Here is an 18,788-nt window from a genome sequence, read left to right as displayed (position 1 = left end):
CATAACAACCCCAATGAGGTGGGCATTATTATTACCCTCTTAGTTTAAATAAGGAAATTGAAGCACCAAGTAATGAGCTGAATTTCACACAATTATCTTAATTGGTAGAGCCCCTTCAGGTTGACTCTAGGGCCTGCATTATTAATCACTCTAGCACCTTTTAAGTGTTATGAGGATTGAAGGTCGTTTTAAAAGCATTCAGTTAATGTAATTCAGCCTTATTAATGAAATGTACTGATTTGAGTACACTTTCATTTTTTTTCCAGTTTTAAGTAAGTCTTTAAAAATAATTTTCCTTCATGAAGAGAAAGTTAATTTTACTGCATGGGGGAAAAAAACATAAAAGGTCAAATGGTGCATGTGTTTAATTCCTTGATTACGAAAAACTAATATTAAAATGCATGAAACTATTAGAGGTAAAGATACATATAACTCTACTGGATATTTTCTTGCATTGAAATTTTTTTTATTTTTTAAGATTGTGAAGCATTCCTTCCAATGGCTTTTTGTCAGTTAAGACTCCAAAAGAATCTTTTATAACATAGAAGATAGTATTGAGTAATCAGTGTCTGGAGCTTCCCAGCCAAATGTTTCTTTTGAGCCAATTAAATAAAAAAGCCAAGCAAATCTGTACAAATAAACTGATTCTGATTTTCCAAGCAATACATGTGCACTATAGCTGAGAATACTATGTATACGATGCAAGCAACAGTATCTTAATTCTCTGACTACTACTTTTTCCCTCTATGTTAATCATAAAACAAAGCTATGAAAAATGGTCACAGATAGATTTTTACCTATAATTTTAGGGTGTTCACAGACCCTGCTCAGTCAATTTAAAAACATACATACAAAATCCTTGCTATTGGAAGACAATATATATTAAACGATATGAAAGAAGTATTTGAAAATAAACATAGGTAGACTTTTTTTCTGTCCTGGTATGTGTGTCGATGTGTTCTTTTGTCTGTCAGTCAGTCCCCTAGTGCTAACTCATCCTTATCCTCTTCCCTTCATTTAGATGAAGAAGAAATGGGAGCATGGGATTTACAATTTGATTTTTAAATACATCTGCAGATAAATTTTTTTTTTTTTTTTGAGGCAGAGTCTTGCCCTGTTGCCTAGGCTGGAATGCAATGGCACAATCTCAGCTTACTGCAGCCTCCGCCTCCTGGGTTCAAGTGATTCTCCTGCCTCAGCCTCCGAATAGCTGAGACTACAGTTGCACACCACCATGCCCAGCTAATTTTTGTATTTTTAGTAGAGGCGGGGTTTTGTCATTTTGGCCACGCTAGTCACTCCTGGCCTGAAGTGATCCGCTCACCTTGGGCTCCCAGAGTGCTGGGATTATAGGCATGAGCCACCGTTCCTGGCCTGCAGATAAGTTTTTTAAAACTTATGGATTTGTAATCAGCAATTTATTTCCTAGGTTTTTCTTATTGCTCTCTATAGCCAAAGGGAAAAAAAATTATAGCCAAATACTTTGAGAGTTTGCTCAATCAAATTTCCCTCTAAATGAAACAAATACATTACCATCTTCATTCACAAAGCCTTTACTGCATGCATTCCCTTAATATACTTTAGTGATAAGCCATCTGCCTTACAAGAGTTGAGCAGATTGTATGAGGCATTTGTGAAGTTTCTAGCACATAGGTGATGGTAGATTTTTGTTTAATGCTGGACTTGTTCCAGTATAATATTGTTAGGTATTAGAAACCCAAAGACTGATAAATTGATTTTTCTAGCCTCAAAAAATGTATTTGCTTGGGGTGGAGGGAAGAGCTGTTTAACAACTAATTTCATAAAAGTCCTGTTGCTTGTGTCGATTTGCAAAATTGTGTTAATTGGAAGGACTCCACCGTCTTTTCCATTAGTGTGAACAAAAGTGGTAACAAAAAGTGATTTGATTTATCCAACTGGAAACAGGGTGTCCAGTGGGTAGGGGGATTATGCATACCTGTGTCTGCTCTTTTTTTTTTTTTTCTTTTGAGACGGAATTTCGCTCTTGTTGCCCCAGGCTGGAGTGCAGTGGCACAATCTTGGGTCACCACAACCTCCACCTCCCAGGTTCAAGCAGTTCTGCCTCCTCGGCCTCCCAAGTAGCTGGGATTACAGGCATGCGCCACCACGCCTGGCTGATTTTGTATTTTTAGTAGAGACGGGGTTTCTCCATGTTGGTCAGTCTCGTCTCAAACTCAACCTCGGCCTCCCAAAGTGATGAGATTACAGGCGTGAGCCACCACGCCTGGCCTGTCTGCTCTCTTTTATCTAAAAGACCTTCCGTCTGAATACAAAGATCTTTTTAGAAGCTTGAGATGGGAAAGAACTAAAGCTTGTTCATTAGGACTAAGAGGATTAGTATTGTTTTAAGAATGTGTACAAAGACTCATTGTCTAATATTGTTTGACATGCTTTCCTGCCAATATCAAGCACCAGTTAATTTTTTTTTTTCAGTGTGGCAGTAGTGGTTCCCTACCTGTCCTACCTGTGAATCTTCAAAGTATTTTGGGGAACCTGTAAGTTATTTCCTGTGTTTCAAAAGCCTATCAGAAATCATGCACTTTTCCATAATGTAACTTTATAGGCCAAATGATAGGTTATTTAACTTTATTTTTTCTTTTGAGATAGGGTCTCACTCTGTCACCCAGACTGGAGTACAGTGTCATGATCTCAGCTTACTGCATCTTTGACCTCCCAGGCTCAGGTGATCCTCCACTTCAGCCTCCCAAGTAATTGGGACCACAGGTGCACACCACTACACCCAGCTAACTTTTTTGTATTTTTTGTAGAGATGGGGTTTCTCTGCGTTCCCAGGCTGGTCTCAAACAACTGGGCTCAAGCAATCCACCCACCTCTGCCTCCCAAAGTGCTGGGATTACAGGCATGAGCCACCATACCTAGCTGCATTAACTCATAATAAAATTGATGATAATGATCGTTTATAGGTAACTAGAAGCTTTCCCTTACTTATGTTCAAAGATGAGCTAATTGAACCTTCTCTGTGCATACTTCCTTCACTTCGCTTTCCACATGACAAGATTTCTAAGTCTGTCTCTGAAATATAAACTGGAAAGCATTCACTTCACAAAGAGTGGTCGTCTTTTCTTGAAAGCTTCAAACTTGTTCGTATCCTTAGGGTCTTTCTAATTTGTTATTTCCTCTGTCTGGAATACTCTTCCTCCAGAAATTCAAATGGCTTGTTTCTTCCTTTTAGTAAGGTCTCAGCAGATAACATTTTTTCCGCCATCCCCTGTCCTATTTCATGTCATCACAACACATCACTCCTTTCATCTTTGTGGGGTTTTTTTGTGCGTTTTTTGTTTGTTTGTTTCTGGTTTTGTTTTGTTTTGTTTTGTTTTGTTTTTTGGAGATGGAGTTTTGCTCTTGTTGCCCAGGCTGGAGTGCACTGGCGCGATCTCAGCTCACTGCAACCTCTGCCTCCCAGGTTCAAGCAATTCTCCTGCCTCAGCCTCCCAAGTAGCTGGGATTACAGGCATGCGCCACCATGGCCCACTAATTTTGTATTTTTAGTAGAGACAGGGTTTCTCCATGTTGATCAAGTTGGTCTCGAACTCCCGACCTCAGGTGATCCTCCTAACTCGGCCTGCCAAAGTGCTTGGATTACAGGCGTGAGCCACCGCACCTGGCTGTGTTTTTATATTGAAAGTTTGCCATGCTAGACCTGAAGTTTTATGATATCAGGGACATTCACTTCCTTTTCCCTACTCTATTTCCAGCAGCTAGGAAAATCCTTGGAATACAGTTAGGTACATAATATTTGAAGAAATTTGTGAGTTTTTTGACTGCCTCTTAATGATGTTGTAGATACAGTGAATAAAACAGGCATGAATCCTGTCTCCAGATTCTATATTTTCTATAGTCCTGTTTAATTGTGAGCCTAAATAAATCTGAAGTGATTTAAAACTCATAAATTGGTTATATTTATTTGCTTTAATGTATTTGTCATTTGTCTTTAGGTATATGTCTTATTCCTATATAAAACAGACATTAATGTAATTATTTAATCTATTAGACCTACAAGAATCTTCAAAATTATGATTCAGCTCTTCATTTGACTGACAAACTGATATAGATTTTTAGAAATTAAGTGAAATTTCCTCAAATCACATGCTTAAAGACAGGGCTGGTTGTTTTTTGTTTGCTTGCTTGTTGTTTTGTGTGTGGGGTTTTTTTTTTTTTTTTGAGACAGAGTCTCGCTCTGTCACCCAGGCTGGAGTGCAGTGGCGCAATCTCGGCTCTCTGCAAGCTCTGCCTCCTGGGTTCACGCCATTCTCCTGCCTCAGCCTCCCAGGTAGCTGGGACTACAGGCACCTGCCACCACACCCAACTAATTTTGGTTTTGTATTTTTAGTAGAGATGGGGTTTCACCATGTTAGCCAGGATGGTCTCAATCTCCTGACCTCGTGATCTGCCCACCTCAGCCTCCCAAAGTGCTGGGCATGAGCCACTGCGCCTGGCCAGCAGGGCTGGTATTTTAAGCCAGCCTTCTAACTTTAAATTCAGTAATTTTTTTTTTTTGGTAGCTGCTAAATGATTTGAAAATAAAATATTTTAAAATCCTCCTCATTTGAATGAACTTTTTGCCACCTAGTTTCTCTGTAGCAAAGTGTCATCTATTTGTTCAGTAAGTTATTGTACATAAATTGGCTTCTGGTGGTTTAAAGGATTTTATTACAACTACCTTTTTCTTTGGTTTGAATTTGTAATTTTAATTATGAAATGTGTCCAACATACAGAAAAATGTAGAGTCATATAAAAGATTTATGTGTACCCATCACAGAGAATAAATAAGTGTTAACATTTAAGGAAAAGAAGAAAAAGGCATGAACCCTGACCTTGTGTTATTTGTCCTTTTATCATCAAATATTTTAGCATGCATGGCATATAGTAGGCACTCACAATAAATGTTAAACTATTTAAGAATCTGTAACTGGCAGTTACATATGTCTGATTCAGAATGAGAAAATGAATTACCATTCTTCGTATTCACAGATATTTATGAGTGACATGCAGTTAGTTGTACAATCAGCCTCCATACCATGTGTTCCACAGACTTGGGTTTAGCCAACCCCTATCAAAAATATTCAAAAAATAAAAAAAAATGACATTAAAAATAAAAGTTTTTAGAAATGCAGTATAACAGCTATTTACATAACATTTACATTGTATTCAGTATTAAAGGTTGAGTATCCCTAATCCAAAAAACCAAAATCCAAAATGCTCAAAAATCTGAAACTTTATGAGCACTGACGTGACACAAAGTAAATGCTTATTGGAGCATTTCAGATTTTAAATGTTAGGATTAGGGATGCTAAATCAGTAAATATAATGCAGATGTTCCAAAATGTTTTTTAAAAATCCAAAACACTTATGGTCCCAAGCATTTTAGATAAGGGTTACTCAAGAGTATGAGAGTATGTGCTTACATTATGTGCAAATACAGTCGTACCAGTCCTGAGGTGAGTATTCATGGGGAATTGATAACACGACCCAGAGGATACGAAAATACACAGATGCTCAAATTCTTTATGTAAAATAGTATAGTGTGTATAATCTGTGCACATCCTCTCAAATATTTTAAATCATCTCTATACTAATAATTATACAGTGTAAGAGCTGTGTAAATAGTTGTTAGACAAGAAATAAAAAGTCTGTACATGTTTAGACCATCAATTTTTTCCCAAATATTTTCAGTCCCAGGTTGGTTGAATCCACATACATGGAGCCCATGGATACAGATCAAATGCACTGTTACACAATACCATTTTATATAGGGGATTTGAGCACCCTCTGGTTCTGGTATTTGTGGGAGGGTCCTGGAACCAATCCTCCACAGATACTGAGGGACAACTATATGCTTTTCTTTAAAATTCTGAAAAGTCTTGGCTCTAGCTAATGCTAGTTGGTTTCTATGAAGGCCATAATTTGTAATTTTGCTGAGGCTCACATTCAATCCATCCATCCATTTTCTGTATAAGCACTAGTGAAAGTCAGCCAGTTGGCTCTACATCCAAATCTCAATAACCTTGTGCTCTAATCTCTCACATATTGCATCTTGACTGCACTGTGCCAAGAAGTATTCACTAATGTAAGGCTTCAAGTTGTTTTTACCTCTAAAACCTCTAAAAGTTTTACCTCTAAAAACATTCAAGGTCAAGTAAATTATTTAGTGAACTGTCTTAAATGACATTGTCATTAAGGTATGTTTGTGCATGTGTCCAGCACATGTATTGGGACTGACTGTGTGACAGACATTGTGCCAGGTTCTGGACTGACCCAGGAAGCTCACAACTTTGAGTGATACATGTCAGTAATAAATATATGTATCTTCTGTTACTTAGCAGAAAAGAGGAAGCCTTAACAGCTTGCAGAAGTCATAGCAGTGAGGGAAGGAATGCTCTACAGAAGATGACAGATGAATGATGTTATTAATACCTGGTATATAGGCACAGAGATATTATGGTTTTTGTCATGTTTGGGGCACTACAAGTCACTGGCCTACACGCTGGATGCAGTTGAGAGAATAGTTCAGATGAGGTTGAAAACTAAGGCAAGGATTTTTTTAATAGTCAAAAGCTTCAAAATTATTTTAAGCAAGAATATGTATGTGAAACAAGTTTTTCTTGAGAAATTGCAGTATTTTCTTTAGAAATATATAGTTGAATATATTTAAGTACTGTAAACTGTGTTTCCAAAAAGTCAGCTATTGTGAAATTGACTGGGCACAGTGGCTCACGCGCCTGTAATCCCAGCACTTTGGGAGGCCAAGGCGGGTGGATCTGCAGAGGTCAGGAGTTGGAGACCAGCCTGGCCAACATGGTGAAACCCCATGTCTACTAAAAATGCAAAACTTAGCCGGGCGTCATGGCAGGCGCCTGTAATCCCAGCTACTCACGAGGCCGAGGTAGGAGAATGGCTTCAACACAGGAAGCGGAGGTCGCAGTGAGCCAAGATGGTGCCACTGCACTGCAGCCTCGGCGACAGGGCGACCAGAAAAAGAAAAGTCACTCAAAAAAAGTCATTCATTATGAATAAATGTACAAAACGCTTATTAGTAAGTGTAATATTAAAATGTATCCTTTCTAAAAGTTTGTGACAAAACAAATTGGTTACAGATTTAATGTTACCGAAATTCATGATACATTTAAGATTCCGGGACATTTTATAGTGGTGGTGGTGGGGTGGCACCTTAGCTTGGGTTTAAATATCATTAGTAATTGGATAGATCTGTAGATGATTATCAGTATATGAAGACATATCGTGCGCAGCATTTAGTAAGAATAGTTGCTGAAGTGACTTTTTGCAGGGGGATGAATGTTTTTTTAAAAACAAAAGTTTATACGTGCCTCTTCTCTCTTCCAAAGAAAAAGAAAAAAACGAGAGACGAAGGTGGATAACGCCTTTCTCTGGACCGCGGTGCCTCACATTTCTCGGGCTGCGGGCGAGGATTGCTGGGCCTGCGCGGGGTAGAGGCGACGCTGACGCGCCCTGCGCCGCAAGGCATTGTGGGAGCTCGGGCCCGCTAGTGCTGTAGTTGGAGGCAAGGGGGGGTGGCCGTTTGTTTTCTCGTGGTCTCGAGCTCGCGCGCTCTCTTCCCCTCCCCCGCGGCGTGCAGCGGGGCGGAGAAACGGCGGCGGCGGCGGCAACGGCAGCAGAAGCAGAGGCTGTAGCATCGGACACCCTCCTCTCTCCCGCGAACCGGTTCCTCTTCCCCCTCCTTCTCACTGTTTGTTGTGTGTTTGATGTGTTAAAGCAGGAGCGAGAACCCGAGCAGCGCCATGAGCAACACTACCGTCGTCCCCAGCACTGCAGGTCCGGGCCCCAGCGGCGGGCCCGGTGGCGGAGGTGGTGGCGGCGGAGGCGGCGGCACCGAGGTAATCCAGGTGACTAATGTCTCCCCGAGCGCTAGCTCTGAGCAGATGCGGACTCTCTTCGGTTTCCTAGGCAAGATCGACGAACTGCGCCTCTTCCCGCCGGAGTGAGTATCGTCCACCATCACTGTTCCTGCTAACGCCGCCTCAGCCTAGGCCTAACACACACACAATTTCCTTAGGCCTCTGTCGCTGCGTCCCCGGGCCAGGCTGCTTGAGTGGCTGGTGGCTGTTGCATTTACTTAAGATGGTTGTGTTCCAGGCCTGCAAAAAAATGTAGAGAGGCAGGGCCAGGGCATTTTGGGATTAGGCAACTCTGACTCTTATTCTCGGGAATTTTTTTTTTTCTGCCCTAAATAGTGCCAACGTGGTCGTTTGGCTTTGCGGACTTAACACAAGACTAACTGCACTCTGTACGCGTATATAGGTTAAATCCCCTTTTTAAAAAACTGAGTGTTTTTTCTTTGCGTTCTTGGAAGAAAGAAAACAAAATTATTCATGCCTGTGTTAATTTAGTGTTGAACTTTGTAGGTTGTTGGTCATTTACTGCTCTTCCTGTTATATGGTTCTGGCCCAGCAATATAATTCAAAGATCTTATTCTTTTTGACAGACGCTTACTTTAGTGAGCCTGATTACTTAATTTTTATAATGTCAAAAAACGGGTTATATCTGAAACCAGAGATTTTCCTTTGTTTGAATAACACACAGATTTGTGATATTTCACAGTTGTTCTTGAGAAGAATTTTTATAAATGTTGAAATGTGAATTAGAGTGTATGACTTTTTATCCTTTCGTTTCACTTTTATTTTGAAAATTATTTCTATCGCAAGAATATTAAATAAATGGATTAATTGTAAAGAAAAAATAGTTAAGCTATGAAGTAAGATAAGGTGTACTTTTAAAACAGACAATTGGAATAAAAATAATAGTCTTCTGCTTTTTGGAAGACTTATTGGCGGAGAAGTGACAATTCAAGTGTCATTGTCAGTAAACACCATATATTGAGAATTTTATGATGTCACTTAAATACTAAACAGGAAATTGGAATTCTCTAAGAATCTACTGTTACGGTACAGGTAATCATTAACTTTCTGCTCAATAAAATAATTGACAAAAGTTTATCATAATGAGATATTTGTTAAGTATTAACATATTTCATCACTTTCCACTTAAAATACTTTCAAAGATTGTTGGTGTTTTCAAATTGGTATGTTGCTAATTTTTAGGGAAATGTACATGTGGGGAGAGGATTTACTTAGTATAGCATGCCATGGAGTTCTGGGAACAAACACATATGTTTTTATTCCTGTTATTTTGATAGATACTTGATTTGGTAATGAAGGACAAATAACTTTCATAATATGAACATACAAAAATAGATGCTGTTGTTCAGTTTTCTCAAGACTTACTGTTTTAAGCTTGTAAAATTAACAGTAAAATAGCAGAAAATACTGATACATTGGATGATTTTAATCGTTTTATTAGTGGGATATTTGAAGTATTCAATTTATGACAATTCTTTCCAATCCTACAAGAATTTTATTATAGTTGCTGACTTTTAAATGCTGTTTATTCTCTGAAGGCAGTTTTATGATGCATTTAGAAAAAAAGATGAGAGAGATGTAGGCATTATACTGGTTCATCTTTTACCTAATGCATGACCAGTATCTTAGAGGAAGTTGTGATGGACCAGAGTCTTTCTGTTTTGTAATCAAACGAGTAGTTCCTTCATAACCAGGACAGCTAGTGTGTGCTTGAGAATTTCTCCCTAAACTATATGATCTGGATACTCTGCATTAAAAGGACTCCTTTCCCCGTATTGAGAGAAAGAGAGATAAATTGACACATTTTTACTCTGACTCATCTTTCCACATACAAGATCATTTTGTCTTTTAAAATGTACGAGGTTACAATAAGTTAAATGTTACTAGTGGCATTCTACATTTGATCAGTAATGTAGATGGCTACTTTTATTTACTTGATGTTGCATTTTGGTTTTTTTAACTATAAGTTTCAATAAACTAATCTGACTTGCACAAGTTGCATATACTTTGTTGGTAGTTTCTATCAACTTAGTAGAGCTTTCAACAGTAAACTTGCCAGGGATAATGTGCTGTGGATTCCCAGTGGTCCACAGGGTTCACCATTCCAAAAATATTTACTCGTAACATTGAATGGCTCAGATTACATAAAATTCTGTCTGTTGTGAACAGGTCACCTGATTGTAACTAGTATCGATACACAGTTGGCCTTCTTCATCTCTGGGTTCCACATCCATGGATTCAGCCCACTGTGAATTGAAAATAGGAGAGAGCGTCTGTACTGAACATGTACAGACTTTTTTCTTGTCGTCACTCCCTAAACAGTACAAGTATTTACAATGTATTAGGTATTATAAGTAATCAAGAGATTTGAAGTATACAAGAGGATGTGCACAGGTAATACGCCATGATTTTATTTTTCCTCCACATCTTCCCCCTCCCTACATCATTTTATATAAGAGACTTGAGCATCTGGAATTTGTTATCTGCAGGGAGTCCTGAAACCATGGATACTGAGGGAAAACTGTGATTTCCCCCAAGAAGGCGGTGACATGCACCTGTAACTCTTTTTCCCCTAGACATATCTGTGACATGCTTAACTACTTTTGTTTTTCCAATGTCACTTTAATCAGAGAAACCTTCCCAGACCACCCTGTGTAAAATAAAGCACCTCTGCTGCTGCTTTATTCTACTTAACACTACTTTTTTTCTGTAACACCTGTCACCAGTTGACAGGTTAAGTTTAACAACTTCTCTCCTGTAGAATATTGAGGTGCTTTAAAATACATATATGACTGAACCTCACCCACACCTACTGAAACTCTTCATTTTGGTTCTGAATGCCTATTTTGGGGAAATATTTCCAGGATTATGACAGACATTTCAGTGACAACCTGCTCAAGGTGATTTCCTGCATTGTCATTGTTAAATCCATCTATTCCTTCTTTTAAACCAGAATTTCTGGCCTATAATTTCACTGAGAAATAAAGATACTATCTTTACAATAGGGGATATTCTAACCCTCTCTACAGCATGATGGCTCTGCAGCTATTTGAAAGCATCTGTCAGTGTACCCCACATATACTCTTGTTAAACTGTTTTGATTCTGGTTGTTTCTGAAATGTGTATTGGAAATGCAGCATTGTTTGAATGTCTATTGTGAGTTACTTGCTTTCTAAATTTATCTTAATCCTTACAAACCCAGAGGAAAAAATGTTTTTGACCCTGTTTTACAAGTTCGTGAACTGAAATTTACATAGGTATTTTTTGTATGCCCAGGCCATACTGCCAGTGTCAGAACTAGACCTCGAACCCAAGTTGTGACTCTCCTTTACCACTTGATCAGGAGTTTGTTGATTTAGCCAAGTAACTTGTAAGATCTTCACATGCTTTCTTTTAGTGGGATTGCCCAGCAAAGTGCTTATCAGGTATCAGGTAATGATCCCAGTGAAGTATGTCACAGCTATGCAGTAACTTAAGGCTGCTGTAATACCGAGATAAATTGAAGTTCATTAGTAACTTTTCAGTGACCCAAAATGGATACTTTAATGGTCATATAAGTATAAATTAGTATATTAGGTAAGGGAAAGAGTTTAGTGCATCTTTAAAGAAAAAATGGTTTTAATAAATGTACCATTTTACTGTATATTTCTTTATGTAGTGAGGAGGGGGCACATGAGGTCAACAGTCAAGTTTTCAGGTTAATGTCCTCTTTGTCACACACCTCCTTTTTTGGGTTTTGGAGATACTTTCATTTATGAGCTCAAAATTCTCCACTTAGCACACTATTAAGGTGGAAGTTGAAAGGCTGATATCAGTGGCCTAAACCTGAAATTCTGGTATGTTAGTAGGCATGAATACCATGTTAAGAATCTGGGCCTTCACATAAAAAAGATTCTCTACAGACCTTAGGTGAACAACAGAAATCTCGGTTTTCTGTATATAGCCTAGAAGATTCTGAAATAGCCCTCAGAGGACACGTAAGAACTGTTAAAAACTGTACAGCCAGTCATGGAGGACAGAAGTGGCATGCAGGACTCACTTTACCTATCTTGTTCCTCATTTCTCCCTACTTTATATTAATTTTTAAGAGATACAGAGTAAAATACATGTCATATTTGGAAGCAGTACTTCCACAGAATTTTAGAGCACAAAAATTAATTTCAGGCATCAGTCCTCTATCTTATATTATCTTACTAAGATAAATTTTATTAGGAGGCTGAGGCAGGTGGATCACATGAGGTCAGGAGTTCAAGACTAGCCTGACTAAATGATGAAACCATGTGTCTGCTAAAAATACAAAAATTAGCCAGATGTGGTGGCGCATGCGTGTAATCCCAGCTACTCGGGAGGCTGAGGCAGGAGAATTACTTGAACCTGGGAGGCGGAGGTTGCGGTGAGCCGAGATTGTGCCATTGCACTCCAGCCTGGGCTACAAGAGTGAAACTCCATCTCAAAAAAAAAAAAAAAAAGGCAAATTTTAATTAAGAATGTAATTCTGGGCCCAGATACTAACAAAAACTTGTTTTAAATCCATCTAAAGGAGGCCATTTGAAGTGGAGAGAGATGAAATTATATTTTCCTTTCTGAATTACTATCTTATTCATAGTATTCAAATTCATATTTAGTCTGTACCGTACCATCTCTTAACAGGTTTTGAGATAGCCAAAATAATTGGAGCATTCCTATGATATTAATGGGTAGGAAAAAAAATATGAGGCCCTTTAAGGTTGCCAAGTATAAAGAATACAATTTGAGCACGGGGGCAGTATTTTTTTTTCCTAAGGAACTGTTCATTAAAAATACCATATTTGGAGTCATTTCTTTTCATAAGATAACAATAAAAAGTGTTAAAGAATTGGTAGAGGCTAGTTTTTAAGAAGTGTTAAGTGCCCGCTATTTCCCAACACTATCGTGTTGGGTGTTAAGATTAGAGATGATAGCATTAAAAGAGCTTTGTAATTTAGTGATGGAAACATGGATGTCAGCAAAGAAATGTGAAGTGCCATAGCCTACTAAACCTGCTAAAGTACTTGACAGTGAGGCACACCTGCAGCCCCATCTATTTTGGAATCTGGAGTGGGAGGCTGGTCAACATAGTAAGACCCCTCCTATTTCTTTAAGGAGAAATTGCTAAAACATTCTTTTTACTACTGCAGGTGCAACATTGTTAAATTTTATACCAGCAGTGTTTCACATCTAAAAACCACTGTATTCTTTAAGAAACATTCAACAGTGAGCCTATATAACAAGGTAGCTTAACTTGCTTGTGGATACCCTGTTAATTTTGCTTTGATCTTGGGTTAGGGTCTGTGCTTAGCCTGGGAGATCCTTGTAGGGAAACTTGTATCAGAAGTTGTAATGGGTTTGAGTTCTCAGGCCATGTATAGCATCATGTTAAAAATTGTGGGGTTTTTTGTTAGGCCTAAAATAAATTATTTTTCAACAATGAATCTGAAATTCTTAGTATAACTAAATCTGATGCAATGCAATTTTATGTACACATGAGTGTGTTTCATTTGTTAGAAACTGAAGCCTCATTCAGATAGTGTTAAAATAGGATTTTCCTTTTCATTAATGAGTCCTTTGATGTGTTATGTTAATGTTACAATGAAGTAGTTTTGCACCTCAGGTGCATAAAATTGTCAGAGAGAATTAAAGGAGAAAGAGCTCAAACTTCATCAGAGATCGTGATTTAATTGATGTGGATCGAAGAGTGTGAATTACCCCCAACTCCCCCCTCCCCATGACTCTAATACACATTAGAGTGTATTAACTAGGGATGGTGTGTTTATTTCTGCCTTAGGGCACTAGCTTTCCAAATAACTTTTGGTATGGGCTTGAGTCATCCCTGCATTCTTGCACAGAGTTTCAAGGCAGAAATTTGAACTACCCTGTAACTTAACAGTTGAAAAAAACCCTGCTTCCTGTGTTACCTATCTTACCTACACTGCCATAGCTTGCCATTTAGCACTTGTCTTTCTTTACCTAAGGAAGTAATTTGCTGAGGGAACTGGCCCTTTTGCTTATTGAAACTTTACAAGGTAGCACTAGTGGAGCATAGTACTACTTCCATGTGTACCTAAATTTTTTCTTTTATCTGAAAGTGCTCCAAGCCAGAAATCCTTGATTATTTATAGTGCGTAAGAGTTCTTATATGCTGTGGGTGAAAGAGTGCAGGGCATGGGACCTGTTTATTATGCAGTTCAAGAAAACTCATTGATTGTTGAGTACATGTTCTTTCTCCTGATATTCTTTTGTCCCTGACGTAAAAATTGTTCATCTTTCTTACTCTGAGAAAGCCATAAGGAAGTTTCTAAACCCAAACTACTGTTACCTGTATCTAAAAATAGCTGGTATTAGTATTATGAAAGAAACTGCTGACAATTTTGTGGTCCCCTCAGTCTCTGAGACTTTAGTACCAAACTGTTTTTAACCTGATACCCTGTAAATATGAGTTGTGATTATAAGTTTTTATCTGAACTGCAATTCACTACATTATTTCAATGAAGAGTATATTATTGAGAGTGTTTTCTTTTGAATTTAACTACGTTAGTATACAGTTAGGTTTTTTTTTTTATCTGTTTTACTTTTGAAATGTGTTGGTTTGTGAATTAGCATTTGTTTTAACTGATACTCTGTTTCTCTTTTATGTTGTTTATTTTTTAGTGATTCACCTTTGCCAGTCTCATCTCGTGTCTGCTTTGTTAAGTTCCATGATCCAGACTCAGCAGTTGTGGCACAGCATCTGACAAATACTGTATTCGTTGACAGAGCTTTGATAGTCGTACCATATGCAGAAGGTTTGTGCTTTGTTTAACTACCTATGTGGGCATCCTAAGATGACCATCTACCTCAGTAAATATAGAGTGAGCATTAGTAGCATGTTAAATCTAAGCTATTAACATTTTTAAACCCTTGTTATACTGCAGTCCGTAATTTTTGCTTGCAGATTTTTTTAATTCTAAAAATGAGAAATTAAGTCTGTTATTATAAGGTATTTACCTTTTGTTTTCTTTTAAAACATTTTTAAGTTGTTTAAAACCATGTCCCTTATTGTAACACCCTGAGATACATCTACTTAGTTAATTTAATGTTGAGTTTTATGAAAAAGCCCTGAGAGTAAATGATTCACTCCATGTATGCTTACAGAGCCTTCAAATAAATGCATGATGTTATTTCTGTTTTAAATAAATGAGTAGGTTGATTTTATTTTCTTAAAGTTTCCTCACATTGATAATCGGAAAAAAAAAAAAAAAAACCACATTGAATTTCAGTATACCAAGGGTTACAACGATTTTGGTTTTCGTGAAAGTTCAAGATTTCCTGTAGCTTAGGTGCCAAATGGGCACTGGGTGTTTTATTTATGCCAGATTTTCTTGTTCATTCTTGCTATATTTCTAGAATATCTCTAAATAATAAATTCTTCTCTCTGTTATTTGTGTGTGTGATTTTTGTAGTGGAGAAGGCAAATGCAAAACCCTTCCAGATGCCTGAAAAACAGTGGGTCCTCTGCAGCTACAGGGGATTCTAGACATTAACTAAAGGCCAGCAAGCACTCAAGTGCCCCAAGTGTTTTCCTGGTGTAACCATTTGTTAACTACATTTTCTCTCTTTTTACATTTTAGGCTGTTAAAGTAATTTGACAGAAAAAAAATGAGCAGGTTTTTTGGATCTAAAAAGCCACTGTGACAAGAAATTTTAATACCATTTTGTAACATTTTCTAAGGCGTATTTCATAATTAGTTTGTTCCCAATGTACTGCTGCTTGATTTGCTTTTTGGTAACTATAAATTTTACTCGAATCATTGAAATATGATGAAACTGCTGGATTTTAAGTTAATAATTTAATATGCTGACCAGGATTTAAATGCTTTCCCCTTTCCTTAATAAACTGGTCAGTGGAAGTGGAATCTTGATAATGCTATCTGAAATCTTTGAATACAAATGTGAACATTTACACCATACTTTGTAAAAGTTGTGAAATGTCTAGTCCTTAACACTTAGAGAAATTGCCTCTGGTTTTTTTAAAGAAATTATATTTGTAAATGGATTAAGGCATGTTATGTAATACTACCTCTGTCTCCATGATATTAAAGTGTATCAGCCAAGTTTTAAGGTTTTATAATATATAGATAGATAAATTTTTGAGTTAGTGTGTTTTGGTTAAGCAATTTCTTTTATGTCAGTGTGCCTGTTGTAGGATAAGACCATCAACAGAAAATTTACAGAATTCAAATTCAGGATGAATAAAATAGAGTATAGGTCTTGGAACAAGGGTCAAATCATGTGAGTAATATGTAAAACATTTTGGTTAGCCTGTAAATTTAAATTTTTTATTGGCTAAGTATTATAGTTCCCAATCCCTGAACATAATACAGTATATCATATAAATGACTTTCATAAATATTTTCAGGCCGTAGTAATTTTTCTGGACCTATTTTTGGAAGTGAAATATTTAGGAATATACAGTATATAGAATTAGGGAAATATTTCATTCAGAATTCTATTGTTGGTGAATTTAATTCTGGTATGATATGCTGTATTAATGTTACCTCCAGTAAATACCATTCCCTCCAGATTTAGCTATTACACTTTGGTGTTAGCTCTTGGTCAGTGTTTTAGAACAGTAGACATAGTCTACGGTAAGGAATAGTCTTAACTGGTAAAACTAAGATAGCTTAATTTGGAAGGAACTCTTAATAGTAATGGATTTGGGGATTTTTTAGGTTCCTTGGTTAATGTTTGTTTCTTTTGTCTGTTTCTTTTTCTTTCATTTCTACACATTCATGCAGTATTTCATGGTTCTATCAAAGCAGCAGTAAAAAAAATACTCTTGACGCATGAAAATTAACTGGTGAGGGGCCTCATTGCTATTTTTAAATTGTAGTTTTATTTTTAAATAGTCTTTTTTTAATCAGAGGATCAGATGCATGACTTTTTTTTTTTTTAATGGATGCAGATCTTCTATCAGGTGTCTCACAATAAATTCAAGAGGATTTTAGTTTGCCAGAAATGTTGCAAATGCACTAATTTGAGTAAGATGTTGTTACTGAATATATCCTCTTGAGACATAATTTTGCATGCAAAATTATCCCATAATCTTTGTAGGTTTGTTAATATTGATGCATTACTGCCCTATATCTAAATGATCTTCTCCCCCTTCCCCTCCATAACTCTTGGTATCTAAATTGATGACAGCTCTGACACAAGCAAGATAACAGTGCTGTGTAGTATACATTTGTTTATATTATCGGCACTTCTCAGTATAGGTGGAAGGAACCATTACCTTTATTTAACAGTGGTTTTTCTTTTTTGTTGTTGTGTTTTACAGTTCTTTTCCCTGGTTCAGCCTGAACTATATACCAGGCCCTGCTGAAAATACCACCCAACAGTTTTCTTCTGCAGCTTATCCAGTTTCTCTTAAGTGCCCTGTACATATTGTATGTTTTATGATGAGATGCAGTTTCTTAATATGTATTACAGAAATACTACTGGTATTTGCAAATATGTAGTTTAATTGTATTATTGAACTCTCATTTTGGGGGCTTGGGCACATTAACAGATTAATCCATCTGTATAGGGCTTTTGCTGTTGGATAGAATTTAAATTGTCTACATAAATATTTGTTTTAGGACCCTTAGATTTTATCTGTACACAGATTAGGCTTTAAAAACAGATATATATGTCATTTTTGGATTAAGGAGTTTGGCTAAGTTAGCTTTTCAACTGGCACTATATAGCAGCATTTTTTGGTATGGTTAGCATGGCACATGGCGAAACATAAAGCATTTTACTGTACAGGTAAGGAATGTGCCATGTTGTTTTACCTATCTCTCTCTCTCTCACTCCCATGCACACATCCTGTGTGTATTCAGAGACCTTCAGAAACATTCATATTCATTTTCATGAGTCAGCAAAAGCCCTACGCTTGATTCCAACAGAATATTTCCTTTACATACTTTCTTCTCTTAATTTTTACAAAATTTGTATGGTAGGTGTAAAAGAAAATCATAGTAACTGTACCATATTATTAACCCCTAAATCAAACTTTTTTTGTCTTGTGTATCTTGATTTTTCTGTGTGCTTTATAGTGAAGCAGCCGACACGAGTCGTTGTTCATAAAACAGCTTTTGAAAGTTGAGAGCACACCCCTGGAGAACCGACTGTGCTTGCTTACGTTTGGTTCATGACTTAAAAATCGAGTACAGGTGATGAAATCTTGGCAGTGTTAACAAAAAAGTAGTGTGTATTGTGCTATTTTTTTTTTACTCTAGAAACTTAACCATTTGTAGAGAAAAAGGAAAAAATTTTCACACATTGAAGTTCATTCTGACATAAAATTAATGATAAATAATCATAGAAATCAAGCTTTGTATTTTAGCGAACATAAGTACTTTCAACAAACTCAGGTGGTGTATCAGGGAGACATTTTCTGGGTGTTTTTGTGTGTTTTCTGTCTTAGAAAAGAATGTGTTCTAATGCAAGGATGTTTCTCTGCAGGAGTTATTCCTGATGAAGCTAAGGCTTTGTCTCTGTTGGCACCAGCTAATGCAGTGGCAGGTCTTCTGCCTGGTGGTGGACTCCTGCCTACTCCTAACCCACTTACCCAGGTACTCGTTCTATTGAATTCTTAAAAGATGGGGGGGAAGAAAACACAGAATTGTGGATAAAGCTAAACATATTTGAGCTTTGTAGGTACTCATGAGATTCTAGTTGAGAGCATTATCATGTGTACAGTATTGTAAAGGGCTATATCGAAATCACAAATAGTATAGAGGATCTCTTAGACTTTTGTATTTTAAGAACATTCTGAAAATCGTAAAATATCTGTTATATCACTTTTACCACTGG

General features: G+C 37.1%; 1 protein-coding gene and 1 long non-coding RNA gene across 20 annotated transcripts in view; both read left to right on the top strand.

The window, feature by feature from the left end:
* The window catches only part of SRSF11 (serine and arginine rich splicing factor 11), a 46,275-nt gene that overhangs the window by 8,054 nt on the left and 19,433 nt on the right, over nucleotides 1–18,788 (top strand). For 11 of the 19 annotated variants that reach the window (XM_001098069.4, XM_028832475.2, XM_028832473.2 and 8 more), the window contains 3 exons: nucleotides 7,778–7,999; nucleotides 14,604–14,737; nucleotides 18,438–18,547. In XM_001098069.4, coding sequence (XP_001098069.3) covers nucleotides 7,800–7,999; nucleotides 14,604–14,737; nucleotides 18,438–18,547 — 444 coding nt within the window. In that variant the 5' untranslated portion in view covers nucleotides 7,778–7,799. Of the gene's footprint in view, nucleotides 1–7,545; nucleotides 8,000–14,603; nucleotides 14,738–18,437; nucleotides 18,548–18,788 lie in introns of those variants that run through there. The other 8 variants (XM_077954230.1, XM_077954219.1, XM_077954204.1 and 5 more) reach the window with 1 other exon arrangement.
* On the top strand, nucleotides 16,653–17,328 carry LOC144332899 (uncharacterized). Its single transcript, XR_013401103.1, has 2 exons — nucleotides 16,653–16,791; nucleotides 17,269–17,328. It is a non-coding gene; the product is annotated as an uncharacterized LOC144332899 (long non-coding RNA).

This window comes from Macaca mulatta, chromosome 1 (genome assembly GCF_049350105.2).
Source record: "Macaca mulatta isolate MMU2019108-1 chromosome 1, T2T-MMU8v2.0, whole genome shotgun sequence".
Taxonomy (NCBI): Eukaryota; Metazoa; Chordata; class Mammalia; order Primates; family Cercopithecidae; genus Macaca; species Macaca mulatta.
Note: the sequence above shows the minus strand (reverse complement) of the source record. Positions and strands in the feature narration are given on the sequence as shown.